This window comes from Lagopus muta, chromosome 2, assembly GCF_023343835.1.
Source record: "Lagopus muta isolate bLagMut1 chromosome 2, bLagMut1 primary, whole genome shotgun sequence".
NCBI classification, from domain to species: Eukaryota; Metazoa; Chordata; class Aves; order Galliformes; family Phasianidae; genus Lagopus; species Lagopus muta.
The window spans coordinates 24,167,465-24,190,851 of NC_064434.1; the positions used below are offsets into that span (position 1 = coordinate 24,167,465).

The 23,387-nt window shown below is 40.8% G+C and overlaps 2 protein-coding genes across 14 annotated transcripts in view; one reads left to right on the forward strand and one right to left on the reverse strand.

Moving 5' to 3' along the window:
- DST (dystonin) overlaps positions 1–436 on the reverse strand; it is a 293,719-nt gene extending 293,283 nt beyond the window's left edge. For all 8 annotated transcript variants that reach the window (XM_048936442.1, XM_048936449.1, XM_048936436.1 and 5 more), the window contains exon 1: positions 220–436. In XM_048936442.1, coding sequence (XP_048792399.1) covers positions 220–400 — 181 coding nt within the window. In that variant the 5' untranslated portion in view covers positions 401–436. The remainder of the gene's footprint in view (positions 1–219) is intronic.
- BEND6 (BEN domain containing 6) lies at positions 347–22,641 on the forward strand. Of its 6 annotated transcripts, none has more exons than XM_048936463.1 (11): positions 347–437; positions 2,478–2,645; positions 8,142–8,253; positions 11,649–11,874; positions 11,980–12,125; positions 12,907–13,005; positions 13,371–13,548; positions 14,963–15,180; positions 16,389–16,581; positions 18,264–18,402; positions 20,756–22,641. In XM_048936463.1, the coding sequence occupies exons 3-11, from the start codon at positions 8,176–8,178 to the stop codon at positions 21,018–21,020; spliced, it is 1,542 nt and encodes a 513-aa protein (XP_048792420.1). In that variant the 5' UTR covers positions 347–437; positions 2,478–2,645; positions 8,142–8,175; the 3' UTR covers positions 21,021–22,641. The 6 variants fall into 6 exon arrangements, with proteins under 6 accessions (XP_048792420.1, XP_048792422.1, XP_048792424.1 ...); XM_048936465.1 differs by lacking the exon at positions 347–437 and adding an exon at positions 533–820 and having other exon boundaries at positions 20,759–22,641; XM_048936467.1 differs by lacking the exons at positions 347–437; positions 8,142–8,253 and adding exons at positions 537–820; positions 4,307–4,549.
- Positions 22,642–23,387: the final 746 nt, after the last annotated feature.

Here is a 23,387-nt window from a genome sequence, read left to right on the forward strand (position 1 = left end):
CGGGCCGCCGCTCCCCGCCCTCCCCACCGCCCGCCCTCCGGCATTTATCTTTAATGCACCCCGAGAAGTTAGGCGCGAAGTTGCGCGGCGCCCCGGGGGCCGCCGGCCCCTCACCCCCTCCCGCCCTCCCGCCGCGTTACACGGGGATGGGCGGCGACGCGGCTGCCGCAGTCCCGGGCCCTCCGCGCTGCGCCGCCGGGCCGCTGCCCGCCTCCTCACCTCGGCTCCGCGAGCGGCCCGAGAAGACGGATTTGATGGGGTGCCTGCCCTTCTGCAGCCTGCGGTGCCAGCAGCAGAAGAATAGAATGGTGGCGATGGTGCCCAGCAGCAGCAGGAGCAAGAAGAGGGCGCACTGGATGCTGTAGGGTCTCAGCAGGACCAGGAACGCCGCCGCGATCATGGCTCAGCTGTGCGGCTGCCGCCGTGCGAGCGCAACGGTGAGGGGAGCCGGGCAGCCTCTCCCCCCGGCAGCGGGGCGGGCATCGCTGCCGGCCCTGCGCTGCTGGAGCCGGCGGGAGGCGGGGGTGGAGGAGGGAGGAGGAGGAGGAGGAGGAGGAGCAGCGGGCGGCTCGGGGCTGTGACTCAGCAGCGGCAGCGGTTGCGGTGGGGTTTCCCTCCGCGCGGCTCTGAGGAGCGGGCGCGGCGCGCTGGGCGCCCGCGGGCACCGGCGGTTGGGGCGTGCCCCGCATGGCAGCCGGGGGAGGAGGAGGGGAAGAGGAGGAGGAGGAGGAGGAGGAAGAGCCCCGCAGGGGGTGCGCGGCCGCCGGTGACATCACGCGCGGAGCTGCTGCAGAGGGAGGCGGAAAATGGCTGCTGCCAGGTACCCCTGGGCGGGAGCGGGAGGGAACGGTCCAGGTGCCGGCGGGTGCGGGAGGCGAAACGGCGAGAAGGGCGGGAGGGGAGGTGAGCGCCTGGTTCCGAGCCGCGGTTTGTGCCGTAGCACTCTGCGCCCAGGGCGAGCGGAACCGACCAGGCGGCTGTCTGCGCCTTCGCGGGGCGCTGAGGGAACGCCGTTTTATACCGCGTTGCTGCACTCAGAGGCGATTCCCGTGCTGAACGTGTATCCGTCTTGGGTGTGAGCACCAGAGGAAGGATTCTGCCCAGGGTGGTTGTGGAGTCTCCTTCTGTGGAGTTGTTCAAGACCCGCCTGGACACCTACTTGTGCGACCTGGTGTAGGGAACCTGCTTTGGCAGGGTGTTGGACTGGATGATCTCTGGAGGTCCCTTCCAACCCCCTACGATTCTGTGATTTTGGAACTTTATAGGATAAAGAATGGATCTCCGTGTGGGTGTCGGAGTGATGCTGAGGTGTCACCGCGAAAGCGTGCAGCCGCATCCAGCCTGCAGAAGGTAGAGCAGGAAGGACAGGCAAGAGGGAAGCAGGCTGTGGTGGCTGAAATCAGAAGGGAAAATGTGGTCGTTATTGTGCAAAATGCCCTTTATCGCTGAGCAAAAGGCGTTGTTACTCCTTAATGTCAGGGAAAACAGCTTTCAGTGGGAAATTCCTGACGCCTGCTGTGGTAGCCGGTAGAAGTAATATCTTGACCGTTACTACGCTATTTTTCCTCAGGAATTTTATATCGTTTCATAGCATGCAGCAGTTTCTCTCCACAAAGTATCACTCTGTCGCCTGGCTTCTTAACGCGGGCGGTTGCAATCCGGCAGCCTTTGATGTAAAGCTTCCCTTCACTCGCTGGGAGCTGACGAACGGCGCGGGGCTGTGTTGTGTCACGTGACGGCACGCCGAAATCCCCCAGTACCGCAGTACGCTGCAGCGCGGCGTTAATGCGGATTACCTGGAGATCGCCGTACCGCCCCGTGTCACCCGGCTGCAGCGCGAGGTGAAGCGCTGTGACGTCCCCAGCCTTGCTGCAGTACCTTGCAGGAACTTCTCAGCACCTGATTTATATTGTTTTATAATGCGATATTCTGGGAAGCACAGCACAGAGGTGACTGCCCAGTAAGTTGCAGAGAACTCACGCTTGACCGCTGACAAATCTGTAATGCTAGGCTGCTGCTTAAAGTTTGCAGCTTTTCCTGTCTAAGCCCTAGAGCACATTCATGTCCTGAAGATAACATTTTGCCGAGAAGCTATGATAAATTACATGGCAGCAGCTTGATTTTGTTCGTATTCAGGATAGAATTCTGTCTGGTACAAGAAATGCTGATGCATGGTTTGTTCAAAGAGCCACTGCTCCAGGCTTTGGAGCTTACGTTCTCATGCACACCACACTGCTGCTATGGCTTTCTTTATGCTTATTACTGATGTCACTTTGTTAAATAATGTGGGATTGCAGTGCATGGTTAAAATGTTGTTTTCGTAGTGAAGTTTGATGTAGTAGCAAATTAAGTTTGAAGTTTGGGTTTTGGTATTAAAAATAAGCAAGCTAAGTGGCTAGATTATTCCAAATAGTAATTAAGACAAATTGTAGTAATTCTTTGAGATATAGTGTTTTTTAATATGAACTTCTTTTCAGAATGTTTTTCAGGGAATATTTCATAAATCTTAAGAATGACAAGCAGAGAAGAGAAAAGGAATGAGGAGAGAAGGTTAAAGGAAGCTGTTGGCTCCCACCTGAGATTTGACCTCAGAAGGAGAATCCTGGAGGTGAACAGGAGGTGACTCAGACAAGAAGTGAAAGAAGGTAACCAATTTTTAAGGCTGACTGTGGAAAGAGCAGATCAGAACAGAGATCTGAATTGTTGAGAGGCTGAGGCAAATCTGATGAGGTCTTACAAATCTGGAACATAGACCCTGCAGTAAGTACAGGGTTCTGCTATTTCAAGATATGCAAGATTCGGCTGTACTTTCGCAGTGATATGAGATGGTGGGAGGCAGCATCCTGTGATGCTTGTTTCAATAGGACCCACAGAGCAACTGAGCAGCCGCAAAGTCACAGCCATAGCTGAAGTTTGCAGAAGGAGGCTTGGAAGCAACCTTTTGCTTTAGCAGTGCTGAGGGAGGAAGCAGCGAGATGTGCGTGGGCAAGAGGGAGGGGAAGGGAAGGTTCTGCTTCACAGGCTCCACTGAAAAGAAGTGACTTGCAAATATTTGCAGTGAAAAGGGACAGCATAGTACAGGATAATGTTTCTTAGGTTGCAGTCATTCGAGGCAGCTGCTTACCTATTTTTAAAAGCTGTGGGAAGCACGAGAGCAGCAAGCTGTACATTCGAGTTCTCCAGTTTAATGGAAGAATTGAGCAGGGAATGTGATGCAACAACAGCCCTCTTCCTGTCAGGAAGAAGTCAGTGTTGACCTAAAATATTTTTCCACTCTGTATCTCACAGAATCCTGTTCTGACTTAGCAGTCTTGCCTAGCAGGGCTGAAGACAGGGATCCTTTCTTCCCTCCTATATGCCCGCATATCCTATATGCGGAATTGCAGCGCAGTCTGCTGAGTAGAGCCTAGGTTCAGCAGCTCTTAAAAAGAAACTAAGAATCATACCTGAGTACAAGGGGTTGGACTATAAGGAGAAAACAAATTGGAAAAAAAACCCAGTTGAAAATATCATAGCGTTTCAGGTAGGGAAGCCGCATGAACAAAGATCTGCTGACCTCCTGCAGTGTGAGTTGTGGCATTCAAGGGGACTCAGCAGTCTGAGAAGGCATCACTGCTCCTACTGCTTTGGGCCTTGTGGATTTCATTTGACAATTGCAAGGCTCTCTGTATCAACAAGCTGAAAGAAGAAAGTCACATGGTAGATCTGGTGATGCAGACATAAGAATAGGAGATGACGTGATAATATTTCAGAAGAGTAAATTTTTAGCTGAGAAAATAAGTGAAAGGATAAGATCATTTCCTTTTTCTATTCTGTCCTCTTCAAGAACTGTGTTTCTACTAATTAATTATAATTAAGTGAAGTATTCTGCTTAAATAACAACTGGTTAGAAGGATTCTCTAATCATGTAATACTTCCTAACAAAATATGTAGTCATTTTCTAATCAAGTAGGAACCCAGAAGCAACATAAGTAAATACGGAAAATATTATACTGTGTGTATTAACAACTTCATTCAAAGGCATGATTGACCTTTTCCCCTCAAAATTGTTCCTCAGGGGTCACACACTGACTTCAGTTTGCTCTCTAGCAATTTAAGTATGATGTATGAGTGTATGTTGCGAGGATTTCTGGTAGAGGATTAAACCTTCTAAAATACATTCTTCAGCTGAAAGAATATCAATCTTTATCTTGATAAAAGCATCAGGTTTCAACAATTTGTTATGTGAAATGATGTGTTCTAAATTCAGCAAAGCTATTGAAAATCTTCATTCTGCTGAACTGATTAAATTTTTTGCTCCATACAGGGCTTTGTATATTTGGTCAGCATATTACTGCTATTTAATTCTAGCACTATCCTTGAAATTGAAGTACATATTGTTATTTTGAATCATTTGAAAAGAGAAGCTGAAGTGTAAAGGTTACACGATCCACTCAGGACAAAGTGGTTCAATTTAAGTGCTGCAGAACAGTCCCCGGACGTGACTGGGAAATTTTGCAGTCAGGTGATGGTGGAAAACCAAGTTCCTGCCTCCTTAATATATGCAGAGGTAATTGTCCTCGTTGTGTGAGCTGATGAACCTTCAGAACTTGCTGTTTTATCTTTCTGTTTATTGGACTGGATGTAATCACATGGCATAGGAGCCATGCTGCTGTCGACTCGCAGCATAGAGCATTGCTGGGAAAATGCTGGCAGGAATTCTGTGGGCAAAGATCGACTTTGCTGATAGATGGCTGATTTTGAGCCTGGATAGAAATGTATGTAAAGCTCCTACAGCTTTTTTTTTTTTTTCCTATTACAGCACTGGTATGCCCTTATGTCCTTGGTTAAAATTTGTTCCCTGTTCATTTTTGGCAGTGTCTAATGTAGCAGTTGTCAATTTGAATATGGTATTGCATCCCAGAGGGAATTGCTCTGTATTAGTATTATGTTGCTTAAGGATTGCTTCAGGCCAGTATTGGTCTGTCAGCTATTCTATTAATTTATGAAAGTAAGTTGAACTGTGAATGCTAAGGTGACATTTAATTTTACAGGAGAAGAAAAAATGGGTATAATAAGGTTTAAGCTTTTTTTGTTCTCTCAGGGGAGTACCTTTCTGTAAATTCTCCTAAGTGCATACAGAACTTCTCTTGGTTGCATTAATATTCCCTGAAGTAATTGGACAACATATATGTCTCCTGTTCTAGCTCATGACCTTTAATAGCAATAAGGATTTGTTTAATTTTTCTTTTTAACTGGATAGCATCAAGTTCATTCCTCCCCACTGATACACAGTGAAACCAGAGCAATGGAGAAAGATCTTTGGAGTAAGAGTGTCATCTAGGCATGACTTCTAGTCTATTATCACTCTCCTATGGCAGCCAATGAAGACATATGAGTAGAGATAGTTAAAATGCCACTGGATTATTACATACTGACCAGAGATCAAGTATGGAATTTCTAGCCGCTATTTCACTTCTATGCTCTTGTAGTTGAATGGATAGTGTTTCCCATGGTAATGCTTTGGGGCAGCATAGTTTATCAGAATATACAATAGATTATGCTACCAAAAAGACTAAGATGCCTCCTCTTACAAACTCTCACACCAGTTTGCTAGTGAGTTTGAACACTGCATTAGTTGCATATGGAAAGTACTTCTGATACTTTTTCAGCCTTTTATTTCAGCCTTTCTTTCTCTGGAGTGTGTTAAGGAAATAGTATTTGGCTGTTACACACAGCAAGTGCACAGATTTTGCACCTCAGCACAGATTTGCATCTGATCAAACTTTCCCTGACTGAACAACTTCAATAACTGAAGCTTAGAGAGTAATTCTCTTATTTTTTACATTTAGTGCCACTTGAGATGCCTGGAATTAGCAACCATCCTTACGCGCATGGAAGAGGGGCTTGGCCCTATGTACAGCGCTTATAAGAAAGGGTAATTGGAAGCTGGCATAACAATGTTGGAATCTAAGATAGCTCCATGCATTTATTTTTAGGCAAATTTATTGGGCTTTTGAGCATTTGAAATAAGCTGAATTTCTCTCCCTGTCTTTGCCATATTTGTGTATTGATGTTATTTTATAGAACTTCTATAAAATAGGTTTTAGGTTGCTAAAACTGTCAGCATGAAGGACGCTGCCTTGAAAAAGAATAATTGTTTTGTGACATCCATGGGCCAAACACATGGAGTTTAGCAAGTAGGACAAGATACAGGCCAAATTCTGTATGTAACTGTGTGGATTCCAAATGCTACGGTGACTTTGAAGTCAGTGAGACGTTCTGTGTAAATAAGGCTAGGTGATGTTGTTTAACTATGAATAGCATCGCTTCTTAAAAAGTATCTGTGATCACAGATTATTGTGAGGCTAGTTGTGCCAGGGTAATAATCTACAGCCAGGAGGTGAGCTGCTATAGTAAGAACCACATTGTTTTATCTCTCCTGTCAGTGGAAGACAGGTGCATGGTATAGTACAAGACTGTACTATATATCTGTACTTTTAAGTCATGCTTTCCCATAAAATGACTAAGATATTACACAGAAAATATTTAGAACAATAACAATGCTTCAGTATTCTAACACTGTCTAATTCCGTTGAAATCATAAGTCAATCTTCCTTTGGTTTTAGGGTAGTAAGATTAGAAGCTGCAGAAGGTCATATAATGTATTTAAATAGGGTTATATTTTCCATCATAAATTTGTTAAAGAGAACCAGGAATTCTGCTACTGTAGTGCAGGCCAGAAGTTTCATGTCAACAGTGTGCTTAATGTCCTGACAATTTCAGTGTAAAATGCTTTCATCAAAATAACTCCGACCAAGTCTGATGCTGCTATTTGGCATGCTGAAGTGATTTAAATAGTGAGATAAACGAATTGCTAGTCCAGTAAATGTTTGGGGGTTTGTTTGTTTGTTTTCGTGGTTGGGTGGTTTTGAATTTTGGAGATTTTGTTGTTATTGTTTTGGGGTTTTTTTTGTTCCTCTTTTCTCTCCTCCCCCTGAAAAACTGGGATTAACAATGGCTGAATGTAGAGGGTAAACCATATAAAATGCTAGCACTTTATTAGGAGACTGTGCTTACACAATTGCAGTACAGTTTCTTGTTTTGCTGAAATTGGTGTTAAAGCTCTATTTTAAGCCACAGTAAAATCAGACCCATCGAGTAGGCCTACAATCTCATGTTGTAAATGTGTCATACTTTACACTGCGTTACTGAAAGGAAAGAGAAATAATGATCTCAGCATGCCATCTGCCAACTCAATCTGAATGGAACAGAGTATGTCAGTCAAAGGGTGAGATATGTCTTTAAATGACTTCTGTGGGGATTTTTGTTGTTGTTCTGTCTTTTGGGGTTGCTTAGTAACAGTATTCTGTGTGCAAATTTGTAGCATCTGTGCAGAATGCAAGATGTTAACACGTTTGTTAAAATTAAGTCCAGTTAATGTTTCCTCTGCAGAGCTTTACAATTAAATGGCTTCTTCTGTATTTTTTTCCCTCTACAAATCACTTTATTTTAGAAAAAGATGTGTCTTTGGACAGCGTCACATCGTAAGTTAACATTTCAGTACTTCTCAAATAAGTAGCCAGTGTTTTCAAATGGGGAAGACAGCAGAATTAAGCAACTTGAACACAAGCAGCTTTGAGAAGCTGTGTAATTCTGTCTCTGTGGTCAGGAGCTGCACTCTGGGAAATGTCTGTGAACAGTTATATGTCTTCCAATCAAACCACTGAATAAAGCACTTACAGTCCAAAATCTTACTCGATGACTTGCAGAACTGTGTAGGAAAGATTTAAAACAGAGAACCAATCAGATACACTTTAGCAGACTTCATCCTTTTAGCTTCATATAGCATGAGGTCAACAGGAATCCATCCCTCAGCTTCAAATTAATATAAAGTGGGTTGGAGCGTGCCAACTTCTATAAAGACACAGCTTAGCCCCATATGGTCACTGAATGATAGTCAGTGGAGAGAAACAGGCTCTCACAGACAGTAGGTCATCTGCTCTCTGAGATGCATATTTTAGGGTGAGATGAATCACCTCTCTTTCTGCAGAGGTGGGGAGAGCCAGGGTGACTAGACAACCTCTCATTTTTAAGGCTAGTGAAAGTAAAATCAATCTTGCTCCACATTACTTTATTTCTATTTTTTTGTGGTGATACAGTGTATTTCACCTTTGGTCTGTTTTGGCAAAGAAAATGTTTTACAGAGAGGCATCTGCAGTCCTTAGACAAGTGAGAGGGCAGTTGAGAAAATGCTGCTGGACTTCTCTTCCAGTAAGTGAAATATTTTTCTGTTCCTTTTCTTCATTAGGGACATTTTGTTCTACCTTTCCATTCTCTTTAATCACAGGCTGGAGATGATGCCAGCAGACAGTTAGATATTATCCCCAGGGTCTCTGAGTTGTCGTAATAAATTCTGTGAAAATATATACTTTGATTAATGTGTACTGAGGGAGCCGAGGCCAACCTTCAATAACAGAAAAATGCTAACACTAACTATTGCACTCTGTTCCTTTTATTTGGCAATATAATAGTTCTGTCATTTTGTATGTAATGTAGGCAGCTAAGCTGATGCCTGGAGGAGCTGCAGCAAAGGAGAGGCACCTGGCCAGCCTCTGCTGTTCCCTTGAATTGCCCTCCTGCTTTAGCATCCTCAAAGCAGCAGAAGTAGCAGGGCTGAGTGCAATTCCTCATAAAGCTGCCAAGGAGCTTTCTGATTCCTTGCAAGAGCTAAGGGAATGGATATGTCTCATTTCTGCTCCCATGACTCTGTGAAATCTATTCCTAATTTCTCTCTGAATCCAATGTAGCTTATATTTTAACTTGGCAGCTGTTAAGATGCGTAGTGAAATCAGTTTCTCTGTTTACTAGTACACCCTCCCACCATAGGCAAGAATCTTGACAGCTCGAAAAAGCTTTATAGATGATTTAGACAAATTACTGAGCTCTGAGCCCTGCAATGTTCATGGTGAAAATTCTCCCTAGCTTTGACGAGCAGATTGGATTTGTCAGCACTTCCTGTTTGTCCTGCCATCTTGTCTTGGGGCTCTTTTCATGGATCCAGGTGTATGAGACCCATGCATATCTCTTTTTTCTCCTTCACCTTGGATAGGTTGTTTGGTGAGGGATTATACATGCCACATACCACAGCTGCCCCAAGCAACATCTGTGGGCTCTGAACATCCAGAAATCCACATAACAATTGATTTTACTGAGCTTCAGAACTCTGGGCAATCATCACTGATCTTTCAGAATTTGAATCGTGTGTGCATTCAGTGCTTACCTGGAACTGGCAGGTAACCCCTCACTAGCTCAGACCACAAACATCAGAAAGTATTTGTCTCAGTGCAAAGTAAGGGACATGGCACAGCTACATTCTGCTACAGGATGGCAGGAAAACACAAATAAGCACAAGTTAGTTAATCAGCTGTTAGTCTGAGCACATTGACAGCTCTGACTTTGCTGCAAGTCTCTTGACATGATATGGGATTTTAGGGGAGTAATGGAGGAACTCACAACTGCCAGAGGCTAAACAACAGAAAAGAGTAAAAGTGTTGGCTAAATCTGCCATGTGATTCTGGAAGTTAATGCCTTCATGCTGAAGATGAAAAAATATTGATGTTGCATGTATGGTTTGTTTTAAATCTAACACATTGTTTGAACCAACGTCCCATTTAATTTTGAATCTTACCTATTGAAGTCAGTGCTGAAACTTTCCTTCCTTTGGCTTCTGCCTTGTCTGGGTGTTTATTCATTTGAATGATTCCTTTCTGTGCAGTAAGGATCCACCCAGTGTGGATATGTGACAGAATTGGGCCTCTGGTGATTTATGCTGGGCATAGGCTGTCTCCTCTCCAGAATTTACATGGGATAGATCTTTCTTTATACAAAATTAATATGAATTCTTGCAAACAGTCTCCTTTCTTTAGCAGTTCAGTAGTTAACAATCCTTCTGCTGTCACCCTAAACACATTCTGCAGAAAAGCATGTTTTAATATTCTTTTTAATGACCGTTTCTCATGCAGTTTACCTCTTTTTATCAGTTAACATGCTGACAAGTGCACAGTTGTCTTACGCAAATTAACAAGTTCACTCTGCATGAAAAGCCAGCTCTTTGGAGGCACAGCACAGACATCGTGAATAGGGGTGAGAATAGGGGTGAGCTGGGCTTCTGCAGATAAATGGACATCGCTTTTTCCAGCACTGCAGACAGATTTTCTCACTTTGACATCACAGCCCCACTTAATTCTCTCCTAGCTCTGAGTTCCCTTTTTGACAGCATCTGTGTGAGGCACTGTATTTGCTTCTGACTGATCGAGGCCAAATAAATCACAAATCCCACTGTCACTTCTGGGAATTCTTGAGTTTGCAGCTCTATGAACTGACAGGCCAAATCATGTTTGTTGGAAAGAAGGCCAAGGTTTGACAAAAACAGTTTATCTGTTTCAAGAGTTTTAAAATGCAAGATATCTTCTCTGAGTATAGTATGAGCTGTTTACATTTTCAATAGAACTTAATAACTCTTTGAAAGGAGCAGGACAAGGGGCAATGGTTTTAAGTTGAAGGAGGAGGGATTTAGGTTGGATGTCAGGGGAAAGCTCTTTACTATGAGAGCGGTGAGGTGCTGGAACAGGCTGCCCAGAGAGGTTGTGGATGCCCCGTCCCTGGAGGTGTTCAAGGCCAGATTGGATGGGGCCCTGGGCAGCCTGGTCCAGTGTTAAATGTGGAGGTTGGTGGCCCTGCCTGCAGCAGAGGGGGTTGGAGATTCATGATCCTTGAGTTCCCTTCCAACCCAGCCCATTCTGTGATCCTATAATAATGTATATATTACATTATTCACTTTTATGTGAGGTGTATCAACTTAACTAGAAAACCAGAACACCAAGTATTACTTATTTCCTTCTAGTCTAGATCATTAGTGCTTTAAAAAGTGTTAAAATTAGCCCTTAACTTTAACAGTATTGTTTCACATAGGCAGAGGATTTGTCTGTGAATTTGGGTCTGCGTTCCCATTGTTGCTGTTACACTTCAGTCAGCAGAGCTGACTTCCAGCCCTCAGCTTATAGTTTCTTCAGTACATGAAGTTTTCCACTGTCAGAATGTGTCATACTTCGTCCAGTCAGTTGTCTTGAGCTGTTCTGGGCTATTTCTTACGGGATTGCAATTGTCAATGGTAGTGCTACAAGATGACTAATACTGTCCTGCAAGTCACGCATCCCTTTTACAGCACATGGAACCAGTGCTTTCCTTCATTCTAGAGAAGGTTTGGTCATAGCTGTATCTTTTGGTCTGAGGAGCCTGGATGGTCACTGACACTGAAAACTTTCATTAAGGTAAATGTGGTAATAGACGTGGTGAGGAGGAGATCAGTTAGGTATGATGGTAACGTGAAAGCAGTGGTTCTGTAAGTAAAAGCTGTTTACTGCAAATATTTTTTGAGATAATTTTCTTTCTGATGTTGATGTAATGAGCAGACCATCTCCATCTTTCAGGGAAGATAAAACATGCTGCTTGGCTAGTTTTCACTTCTTTATCCAAAATATTTTCATAGAACAGACTTATCACAACTCAGGAATAAGAACTTATTGAGGGGAAGGGTTTTAAAGTATTCTTGTAACATTCCTATGGCGTGATGCAGTAACAGTTATTTTTCCTATGACACCCTACAGGCTGTCTGTATGACAAGAAAACCATTGAAAATGAAAAAATTCACACTGTTTGATTTTATAAATGACAACTCGCTGCAAATTGGAGAGACTTCCTGGATTCAGAATCTTCCCAGTGATGACAGTGAACTAGAAGGATTTCTGAAACCAAATGAACATGTGCTGGTAAACTGGCCTGTGGCAGAAAGAAAGACAGAAAAGCATCTAGTGAAAGTTGTATACATGAGTGGTGAGTGCAGATGCAGAGCATTTGTCTGATACTAGATTTTAATCTAATTGTGAAGTTTTGCTACATAACTTTCTGTGCTTTGGTCTCTTTTTCAATTTGCTTCAGATGATCCCCAAGAGCTGGTGGAAATGATGCAAAAGATACTACAGGAGGATGAAATTACGAAAATACAGGTCCTTGGAAAAGGCAAGAGGAAGAGGATAGAAATGATATTCTCAGAAAGCGAAGACAGTGATCTGGGTAAAGAACAGGTGAGTTTCTGCCTTTTATGTGCTGGAAATTGGTATGCTCATAATCTAATGAAACAGACCAAAAATATTGATTCTTCACAGCATAATACAATTAATATGGATAGTAAAGGCAATCTTCATGTGATATCCCAGCAAAATAAGCTGCTGGAGCAGTTAGGCCCAAAGATTTTTCTCTTCTGCTGTTAAGAGAGGGAAGTATTATTCAAAACTTCAGGGCCTACAGGAAAGCAGAAGAGGGACTTTTTACAAGGGCAGGTAATGATATGACAAGAGCTAATGGCTTTAGATTGAAAGAGGGAAGATTTAGCTACATCTATGGAAGACATTCTTTATCAGAGAGCAGTGAGGCACTGGCACAGGCTGCCCAGAGAAGCTGTGGATGTCCCACCCCTGCAGGTGTTCAAGGCTGGGTTGGATGGGGTGTGGATAACCTGGTCTAGTGGAACCTGTACCTGCCCGGGTAAGGAGTTGGAACTGGATGATCTGTAAGTTTCCTTCCAACCAAAAGCCTTCTGTGATTTTGTGATTCTGTTTACTCCAGTAGGACAGAGGTCTGACTACAGCAGAAGTAGAGACTGGGTTTGCTGAGCTTTGCTTGTGCTGAAATGTGCAGTGACGTAATGTGGGGAAAGATATATATTACTGACTTTTTATTAAGATTTATTTTTCATAAATACTGCTAATGTTATGTGCAGAATGAATAGAAGTTCAAGATATGCCATGAAATTACTGTGAAAGTCTCTGTATGACTGCAAAGATGCTATTATGCTCTTGTTCATAGCAGAAGATGGTGAAGCATATAAAAAGAAAAAAAGCATTTCAGGCATCTGCTTCTGCCAGCATCCTGAGTCAACTTGAAACGTCTTTAATTAACAAACAGGTAAACATCTCATTTTCAGCAATTTTAACCAAAAGCAAACTGAGATGTTTTAGTAAAGACAACAGTTCTGAAAGATACCGCCACAGAAAATTGATGAATGGGGAACAGAGAATAATACCTAGCAATTCTGTTTTATTTTAACCTTTCATTTTGCATTTTAATAGCAATGGTAATATTTATGTTCTGTGAGAAGTATTATTATAATGCACCAAGACTGCTTATACATTCTGTGTATGAAGAGAATATTTTAATTTATATTTGAAATTAGGTTTAATGTTTTATGTTGTTTTATGTATGTAGATAGCACTAAGTTTTTGGGTTTTTAAAAATTTATTTATTGTTTTGTGTTTGTTTGTTTTTTTCAGAGAGAACCATATTCAGGAAGCAACCTTCTATGCAGTGAAAGCAGCAGTGATGATGAAGAGCCTTTATTTCAATTATCCAAGGTGGAACTGTGTGCCAAAATAAAAAGTCTCAAGAGGAAGCTGACAGACACCATGAGAGAAAACTGCCGCCTGAGGCAGTCCCTGGTGATGCTTCAAGGTACAATCAGGGGAACTTTGTGATGAAAAGGGAAACCTGGAGGTCATGAAAAGCTTGATTTATAGGAGACTGTCTGAAGGGAAATTGGATGCTCAAGCACTTGATGTGATCAAGGTCTACTGTCAGCACCAAAGTCTTTAATACATAGGAACATTTAATTCCAGCAGCACTGGATTTGAAAAACAAAAACAACCTGTCTTCTGTGGAGGCCATGAGATCATAATTAGAAATGGAAAAACGTAACTCCTGTTGGTTGTTTTGAAGAAATCTGTCTGTATGCTATGTATAACCATCAGCTTAGCTTAAATACTCCACTACCAATCCAACATACGCTGATTTTTAAGCTTTTTGAGTTTTTTTTGATCAACTGAGATTTTCTTTGTTCTGGAATGATTTAATTTCTAATTATTTTAGAAATTCCTCGTTACTGAGAATCTGAACTCATTTTGGTACAAAATTTTAGTCCTTTTCCAGAATATTTTTACATCTTTTTTTTTTTTTTTTTTTTTTAAATGAACCCTTAATCATGGTCATTTCTGAAGTCCCTCTTACTTCTTCTTGTCCCCTACTCTGGAGCAGCCGAAACAGGATCTGAAATTTCAATACATTAGTGGAGGAATAAGGTTGAAAGACTTGCTGCTCCCCTTGCCAGCTTCCTTACAGCATCCTTAGACTGCCTAATGTTTCTTTCATACAATTTTGCAAGCACTTACCAGTTTCTTTGACCATCTGACTCTATTGCATGTTATTCACTTTGACCGAATCATTCATCTCCACCTTTCTGAATGTTATTTTTAAACATTTCATTAGTCTGACAACTTGCTTTACATATTTAGGCTTGTTTCTCTTGCATTCTGTGCAATTTTATCAGTCTTTTATGCTGTTTTCTAATAATTCAGTGATTTTTTTACCCCTTGCATCCTTTTTATTCTGCTGAACTGATTATTGATGACTAAATAAAACTTTGTATATGAAAGTAAATATTGTTCAGAGAAAGAACATGCAAAATGTATCTTCTATAAACTAAAAAAAAAAAAGAAAAGAAACAAGAAAAAAGATTATGGAGTTGTGTAACTGCTTTGAAACAAGCCAAAAAAAAAAAAAAAAAAAAAGAAACCCAGAAAAGAAATAGCAAGGTTAGTGCCCCAATGGGCATGAACTAATGATTCTTCTCAGCGGTGCAGAGAGCTGGTCTGCATGTTCCAAAAGCAGAGGCCAGATCTTCCTGGATGGGGACAGCAGAACAAATGAAAGTGTTTGAGAGAATAGAAACAGAGTGCTAAAGCATCATTGCTGACCACTTGGCCTCTTTTTGCAGTATGACAGGAATCTAACCACAAAAATATATATGCGTATGTAATGAGTCTGAAAGCTTTAATTATCATTTTATCCATCACTTTTGATTTTATTTCAGTGTTGCCACAGGCAGTCACTCATTTTGAGGAACTGGTAGGGATGGCTGAAGCACTGCTCAAAGGGGGAGTGACAACGTCTACATCCAGTCTTCATTCCCATGCTGTTTGGAAAGCATCTAACAACTCTTTAGCAGATGTGTATGCAGCTATGCATAGTAACTCCAGCTCACCAGTATCTTTGAATGTGGAAGATGAGGAGCAACCAACTGAAAAACAGGTCAGGTAGAAGGAAATTTCAAGCATAAAAAAACGAATCTCAATATCCTACAAACTTTATTGTTGCAGTATAATGAAATTAAGCGTCGGTAAATGTCATTTTATCATATCATGTTCCTTTTGTACTGCTGGCTCTTTCCATGAGAAACACTGGGCTTAGTTCAGCATGCTGGTACACTCTCAAACTGATGTCAGAGGATTTCTGTGTCTGTAACTAAGGGCAGAATGTTGATGCATGAATTAAATACTGAGATCCAGAGGTAACTTCCTGCCTAATGTTTTGGATTCCAAAGGGGAACAGAAGTGTTTCAGAGATAGTCTTAAGAACAACGCCAGCAATTTGTCAAAACTGTTAATAAGTAAATAGAGACTTTTATGTTACTACTTCTGTTCCAGACGGTTAAGTAGAAATACAGATATATATATATATATAGTTACTGGATAAAGCTGTTCATCAGTTCTCCATGATTGTAATAAAGCATAGCTGAGAGCTCTGAGCCTCAGAGGCTGTAAAGAATGAAGACTCGAGAAAGAATAGTGGGGTACCAAAAAACAGTGAAATCTGTTAAGAATTATCAAGGTATCATGCTTCAATTATATACTGCAAGATACAAAATCTGATCTCTGAAAAGATGTAAATTTTCTAAGCAACCTAGACTTGCCTTGATAGAAGTGATTCAAAATTGCACATTAGAGATTTCAAATATTTTCTGTACATCTGTGGTGTGCAGAAATGACTCTCAAAGCCTGGGACCAGATGTCACAGTTCTTAGGGCATGTCTACTCAGAGGCAGAAATATTAGTTGGGCATAGTGCCATGCTCCCAAAGCTGTACAGATTGCATGCCAGAACTGGATCACATCCAGCCTGCATGGAGTGCAAACAGAAGGATTTAGATATGTCTGAAAATGTCCTGTCTCCACTAGTGAGTAATAAGGGCTGCTTGATGAACTGCTTGCTATTATGTATAGGGATCTTTGGTCTGGTACATGCTTGCTTCTGAAAAAAGCATCTATACTTGTGTACAGCTCCAGACACTGAACGGTGTGCAAGTTTAAAAATCAACCTCAATTGCAGTTTGTGGAGGAATTACTTTTGAAACCGTGGTAACAGGAAGAAAGTACACTTTCAAAAAATAAAAAAGACAATACTGTATATAATTTGTAGTGAACTGCAACAGTTATGTCAATGACCAATTTTGTTTTCCAGTTCAAGATTGAGAAGTGGCAGATCGCACTTTGTAACAAGAGCAAACCTCAAAAGTTTATAAACGACTTGATGCAAGCACTTTATACGCATGAATACATGGCTACACACAGCCTGACAGGTGCAAAGTCATCCTCTTCAAAGGATAAAGCAGCGAAACCAGCTATGAATCAGAATGAAGTTCAGGAAATCATAGGTGATAACTTGTTAACGTTACTCAATATGGCACTGGTTTGACAGAGGGCTGTCTCTGACGGAGGGGCACTAATACTAAACAGCTGTTCTACTCAGGTTATGTGTTGTTTCACATTTCCTTCTCTGTCTCCATGTTTTTGGTTTTTGTTTAGTCCATCTGTTAGGAACTCTGTCAGTGAAATGCTAAGTAGTTGTACTTCTGTTGTGTGGATTTTGTGTTGTAAGTGACTATTCAGGAACAGTGATATTATCACTTTTTAGATTTTAAATGGCTAATGTGCAGGGGTTGAACTTGGACCGTGGCAATAACAGGTAAAGAAAATGGAAGGCAAACAGAAGACACACTCAGATCAAATTTAAAACAATGTCTGCTCAATTCTGAAGTTAGCGAACATGAAACATTTTGACATTTTAAATACTGCTTGAGGCAAAATGAGATACTAAGTATGGGAGACAGGAACAGGGATCAAAGAAGCAAGCAAAGTTAGTTTTATGCTGTGGTTTAAGGCAGAAAATGTTTGGTGAATAGGATAGACAACCAGTTCAGATGCAAGTAGCTGATTTAAAGAAAACAGTGTTTGGGGAGCACATGAAATTTGATTTTCACTGGATACACACCTGTAGCTTAATACTTTAACAACATAGCCCAAATTCCTGTACCAGAATCCCTCCCTCATGGTAATTCCCTCAGACTATGCCAGTTCACTCAGTTCCCTTCCCAGTTTGTCTTCATTTCCTGTACCTTTGTCCAGTTTTGTTGAAGTTGGCTGGCAGTTTCAAAAGTTACCAATAGGATACTGATGATACAGTTGTGTAAGCCACTTTTCCTTGAAAATATACCCAGAAAAAGAGGCCTAAAAGTAGAACAGGGAAGTAAGGAGTGTATAAAATAGTGAAAATTTAGAGGAGGTAAGATGAGACAATTTGAGAATGCAGCATAAGAAAAACGAGTAAGATTTACTGGGAAGATCTACTAGTAACTTTTCTAAAGGGAAAGAGCTGGGCAAAACTGAACAAGGAAGCAGGGAAGACAATCAGAACACTGAATACTGCATCCTGTACAGAATTCAGTGATGAGGGGGGCCTAACTGAGAAGTCAAAGAAGTTTGTTAAGAGAAATGAGAATGTTCCTGAATTCAAACAGAAAAGTGTCAACATTAGGAGGAGGAGAAGAAAAAAAAAGTATTTCTGGAAATTCTAGGAAATGAAAGAGGAGGAAAAAAAATCAAGGGAAGTGAGGATGATGAAGGAACTTCATTAATTGCTGATGTTAAGTCCTGTTAGTGCTGCACTCAAAAAAGTTAGATGAAAAATAGAAGGGAAAATTGCATGAAGGAGGCATTATCTGCAAATGCAAAATTAATGAACAAAACCTGTAAGATTCAAAGGAGTGAGAACTTGCATGGATAGGAATAGGTCTCTGATGAAAACAAAGCAAAGGAGAGAGAATGAGCACACTTATGCTGGAAGCTCTTGTTCCAAGCCAAGAACAAGCACAGAATTATGCAAGGCAGGCAGAAAAGCAAAGTAGATGAAGTAGTGAATAAAGACAGAAAAGTAACTGGAGCTGAAGCTGAAGTACCTAGAAATTTCAAAGATGCAGTAAATGCATTTTAGATCATGGATCTGTGGCTTCCCTGTTTTGGTGGACTCATATATGCCATCTCTTTACTTATTTTGCAGGAATTACAAAACAGTTGTTTCCAAACACAGATGATGCTTTAATTAGGCGGATGATGGGACAAAAACTGAACAATTGCACCAAGAAGCCAATTTTAAGCAAAGATCTTAACTCAGGTGCTTTTCAGAAGCATGGTTTTTGGTAAGTCTTTTATATGTACTGTAGCCTGCGATGTGGAATTCCATGTACTGCCCTGTAATAACACAAACTAAAAGCAATCTTAAATTTGTCATGAAGATACATGTTCACATATGCATTGCCAAATAGGTTAATATTTTTATAACCTTGATCAAAGAGTACACAATTCTAAAACAGTGCAGCTTGGCATTACAGCACGGAAAGGTTGTTCATTCTACATACAGCACTCTGTCTACAGGAGAAGACAGAAGTAAATGCATGGTGTTACTTTGATCAATGTTTGTTTCAGATTTACCATTATCTGCCTTTCTGTTCATTTTCTGTGGACTCTTCATAGACCAGGCAATGCCATTTTCATGACAACTGTTGTGCCTTAATTAACCTACAAGTAAAGATAGAGAAAATAGTTACCTGTTTAGCACCTGCTGATAAAATTACTGTAGGAGAGCTGAACTAACATTCTTTTACCAACAGAGAAGTTTAAATTATCAAGGTTAGAAATTATTGATTAACATTTTTCTTACCATAGGCATATTTAACCCTGTGAACAAGACTAATTGAAAATTGCTGAATTCATCCCTATTGTCAATCAGCTATTTGTAAAGTACAGTTTCCATATGTATGAAACATATATATCACAACAGTTGGGGTTCAGAAGGACATCTGGAGTTTGTCTGTTCAAACCCCTGCTGTTCAAAGCAGGATTACCTAGACCATATTTCTCAGAGCTGTCTTCAGCTGGGCTTTGAATATACCCAAGGACAGTGCTCCCCATCTCTCCAGGCAACCTGTGCCAGTGCTCAATTACCCCTCACAGTGGAAAAATGTTTGTAAGTTCAAGTTGTCTATAAGCCTTTGTAACATAAACCTTATTTGGTGAGAGTGTGCAGGCACATCTGAAGCCCCTGTAGAGAAAAATATCCCGTATGTATTAGATTGTATGTATACATATACTATGCATACACCATCCCCCCTTCCCCCCTCCAGAATAGTATAGATAGCTCTTCTGGGAATGATGGGAGGAACAGTATAAGAGATCAGAATCAGTCAGACAGGGAGAACAGACTTGTTCTTAGACTTTCCATGTAAAATATTGTTTCTTTATGATTTAGTTATAGTATGCATGTTTCAAATACATATTTACAACTATAATTTACTATGAAACAGAACTGAAGATATTTGACTATGATACAAACGCCATTGTTTGAAAAGCAGCAGTGCTTTACTACTAAAATTCCTCTCTAAACCCCCTTCTTCGTGGACCACCAGATGTCTATGAATTACTATTTGAGAAATACTCAGATAATATATATTGAAAGAATGCACACACACACACACGTTTCCTCATCTGGAAACAGTAAACAAATGTACCAGCCTACCTAGAATACAGTTTACAGTGTTAATGTTTTTCTCCTACCCCTCATAAAACAAAGGTCCTCTGTATTTGTAACATATAGAGTGCCTTGATTCACTGTACTACTCTTCCTTCTCCTTGACCCAGAAGATAAAAATAACTGTATAGAAGGACAGGTTTAGTCTAATCTGAAAAAATTAAATGCTAAATACATTACATTCATATCTGTACGTTGTGAGTTCTCATGTCTTCCCATGCTGTACAGGCCCAGTATTCCTGGAGTCCTGGCAGGAGGGTCTTGAGCTAGCACAGATACAGTTCTGACTTGCTTTTTAATGCTGCCTGAAGACCTTCCAACTTAAACTTGATATCTTGAAAGAAAAATGTGTTTGTCCATTGTTTGTTCATGCCAGTATCCACTGACATCAAGGCAAATACTGTCTGCGTGGTCTCTCTTGAATGGATGCATTTTAGAATTCGTTTGTAATGGTTTAATTTTACACCTGTTCAGAATTTCTTCACTCTAAAGGCATTTAAATACTGTGTAACCAATCATCTCCAGGGTAATGGTGTTGTTTCATTTAACTCAGGCAGCACACATTTTTTCTGTAGGAAAATCATGAAAATTTAAGTGCTCACAGTCTCAAAGTTCCGCTTTGATTCACTTCAAGAAAAAAATCCTACTGTGCAGGGCTTTAGTCACAGCTTATAAGTTAATAACAAATTGGTTATAAACTATCAAACTGGTGATACTGCAGTTATAATCTCTTCATTCCCTGTTCACCTTTCTCCAGCATACAGTTATGAATTTGGATTAAGGTCTGAGACAGGCTACTGTAGTCTCAGATCCATTAGGCTGAGGTGAAATAGTGAAAAAGGGAATGTGTGAGTGCAGAAAACTAGTTAACTAGCTAATAAACTCTGCTGCTTGGAAACTAAGAACAGTAGTAATTGCACATTTAATGTTAACCTTGCACACTCAGTTATAAACTGTCTTGACAGCAGTTCAGCAGCTGCTCCTCAGGGCATCATCCCTTTGGCTGTTCCTCCCAGCACGCAAGACCAGCAGGATGATGATACAACAGCTGCTAATGCACAAATTCAGCAGAGCCACAGCCGTCTGACTCCTCCACCTTTCAGCACCCAAGGTGAGCAGGAGCGTTTCAAACCTACTCCTGAGGTGGAGTCTCATCTCTCCAGAAGCTCACAAGCGCCCTCTGCCAACCAGGGTTGTGGACAGGATCTCAGGAATTCAGACAAGGAATAACAGAATGTACTTCATGCCAGCTCAAGTTCCCGTTGGAGATGAAGGAATAATATAAAATTAAAATGAAATAATATTTATTGGGCCTAGCACCATTGGACAGAGATACTGCAAGCAGAGTAGAAGCTTGGGAGCAATTCCTCAAGTGAAAATCCCTCAGCTTAAGAAAAATGAAGGCATATTAATATATTTGGCTTTACGATATAATTAAATAAATGCATGTTATACTGTAATTCAAAGATATATAAACTTGATCCAAAGAATACAGGAACTGCTCCCCTTAGTTAGAAAAGCACCACATTATTTAAAGTAATACCAACAGAATTTGTAAGAGGATCCTTAATGCTCTTGCTTTCACCTTAACAGCTGATGGAAAACTGCTTTACTGACCAGAAAAAGCTATTACATGTTGATACAAAAGAGATACAGAAGTATGAAAGGAAATTTGTATTTGAGGATGCTGTTAACTTAGAAGGAACAAAAAATCTCAGGGCAGTGAAACTATACTTCCTGAGATGTCTGCAAGAAGGAAACAGCTCATTTTTAACCTCCAGAAGTTGGAAAGGCAATGAAAGAAACCTCATTCTTTCTTAGCTCAGGAAAGAATGCCCTAGGATAGGTTGCTGGGTTGTGGAGGCCATGGCTTCCCTCATAGGCTTTTTGATGCTGATGCTTTGGTTTGGCAGCTCTCATTCTCTCTTCCCTGACCTCTGGGTCCAGAAGATAAAGGTAACAGTTCCCCCAGAAAATGGAAGTTTCCCAGCCAGAAAATCAAAGACAATCTCTGGAAAGCAGCTAGTAAAGGACAGAGCTGCCAGCTCTTTCTCTGTATGTCTAGATTTTTGGTACACTGCTGTTCGATTAAAGAGTAGGTGGAGAAGTAGAGCTTGTTCCTCATGGGTTTGGCACCAGAAGTCCTCCATCAGCTGGGTAGTTCCTCTTGAGCTCTGACATCATTGTCCCAGGGGCAAAACTAGCAGTCATGCACCCTGTAATTGCCTGAGAAGGATGAGGAATGGTACATTTTTTTTCCTCTGTGGACTGATTCCAGTTCTGTAGTGTGGGAAAGAGAGAACACTTGGATTATAACTTTCACACTTGAGGGTATTTCTTCCAGAACAGAGAGTACTAACAGTTAAATCTATTTCATACTTGGCAAACATGCAATTAATGAATCAAGATGGAAAAAACCAAAAACAAAACAAAAATAACATGACTAACTTCATCTGAGGACTTCTAGAACTAGAAACAGTAGAAGGGTGAATGCAAGGAAAAAATCAGAAGGTAAGGTTAGCAACTGAATACCTCTGAAGAGAAGTGCTGCAAACCTTCCTTTATCAGAACAATGCACTAATAAAATACACTGTAGAGAAGACTTCTGGATGGGATGGAGGATAACTAAAGTGATCTACTAGCCTCATTCAGCTCTCATGTCTATCAATTCCTTGTAAATAGGATTAAGATGAAAGCAAATAGGACAATGTGATGTAAATTCCACCTCACTGCCATGCATCAAATGTAACTGGAGGATGTTTGCTATTATATATATTTTGTATATGTATCTGTATAGACAGCATACAAGAATGTATATAATTAATCATATTTTTGAAGCAGATTTCTATCAAATAAAATGAAACATTACTATGTCTTAGTTCTTTTTTTAAAACCAAAGGTAAACAGGGAGGATGATGTGAAGAGTCCCTTCCTCTCTCTTCCCTGAAGTATCTGACTGACGTTATCCTATGGCATAAAACATCATAAACAGCTTCTACCCAAGTAACAGAAGAGCTGCACTTGGTACAAGATGACTGCAAAGGAAGAAAGTATGACTGGTCTTCCAAAATAGCATGGACAAACTCAGAGGACACAAAATTGAAGACTAAATAATTACAGCTTAGAAACTTCAGAAGTAACAGAAGGAGAGGAGAAAGCAGAACAGTTGAATACTACTCCCAAATTTTGCAGTAAAATCAAAACTAATTGGCAATGTGTAAATATGTCATGTCACACAGTGTAAAATTCTGATACGCAGATAGAGGACACATTATGTTCATTACTCAGCACCAGAGAAGGCTGACAGCCACTGCAGGAAAGCATAAAGCAATACGACTGCATAGCATTTAGAGAGACGACTGGAGATTTGGTACTGAAAATAAGCAATGCTAAAAACAGTCACTTGAACTATTTGCATTTATTACTGCGTTTGAGATTGAATTTGAAGATTACAATAGAAAAGCGGACCACTGTAGGTTATAAATTGCTTATTAAGAGCACCTACCTCTTCTCTAAAGAGGGAAGATGCTACAATATGCAAAGAATTGAGTAAAAACCTTACTGTAAAAATACAGTAGAGAATAAGCAGTGTTCTCA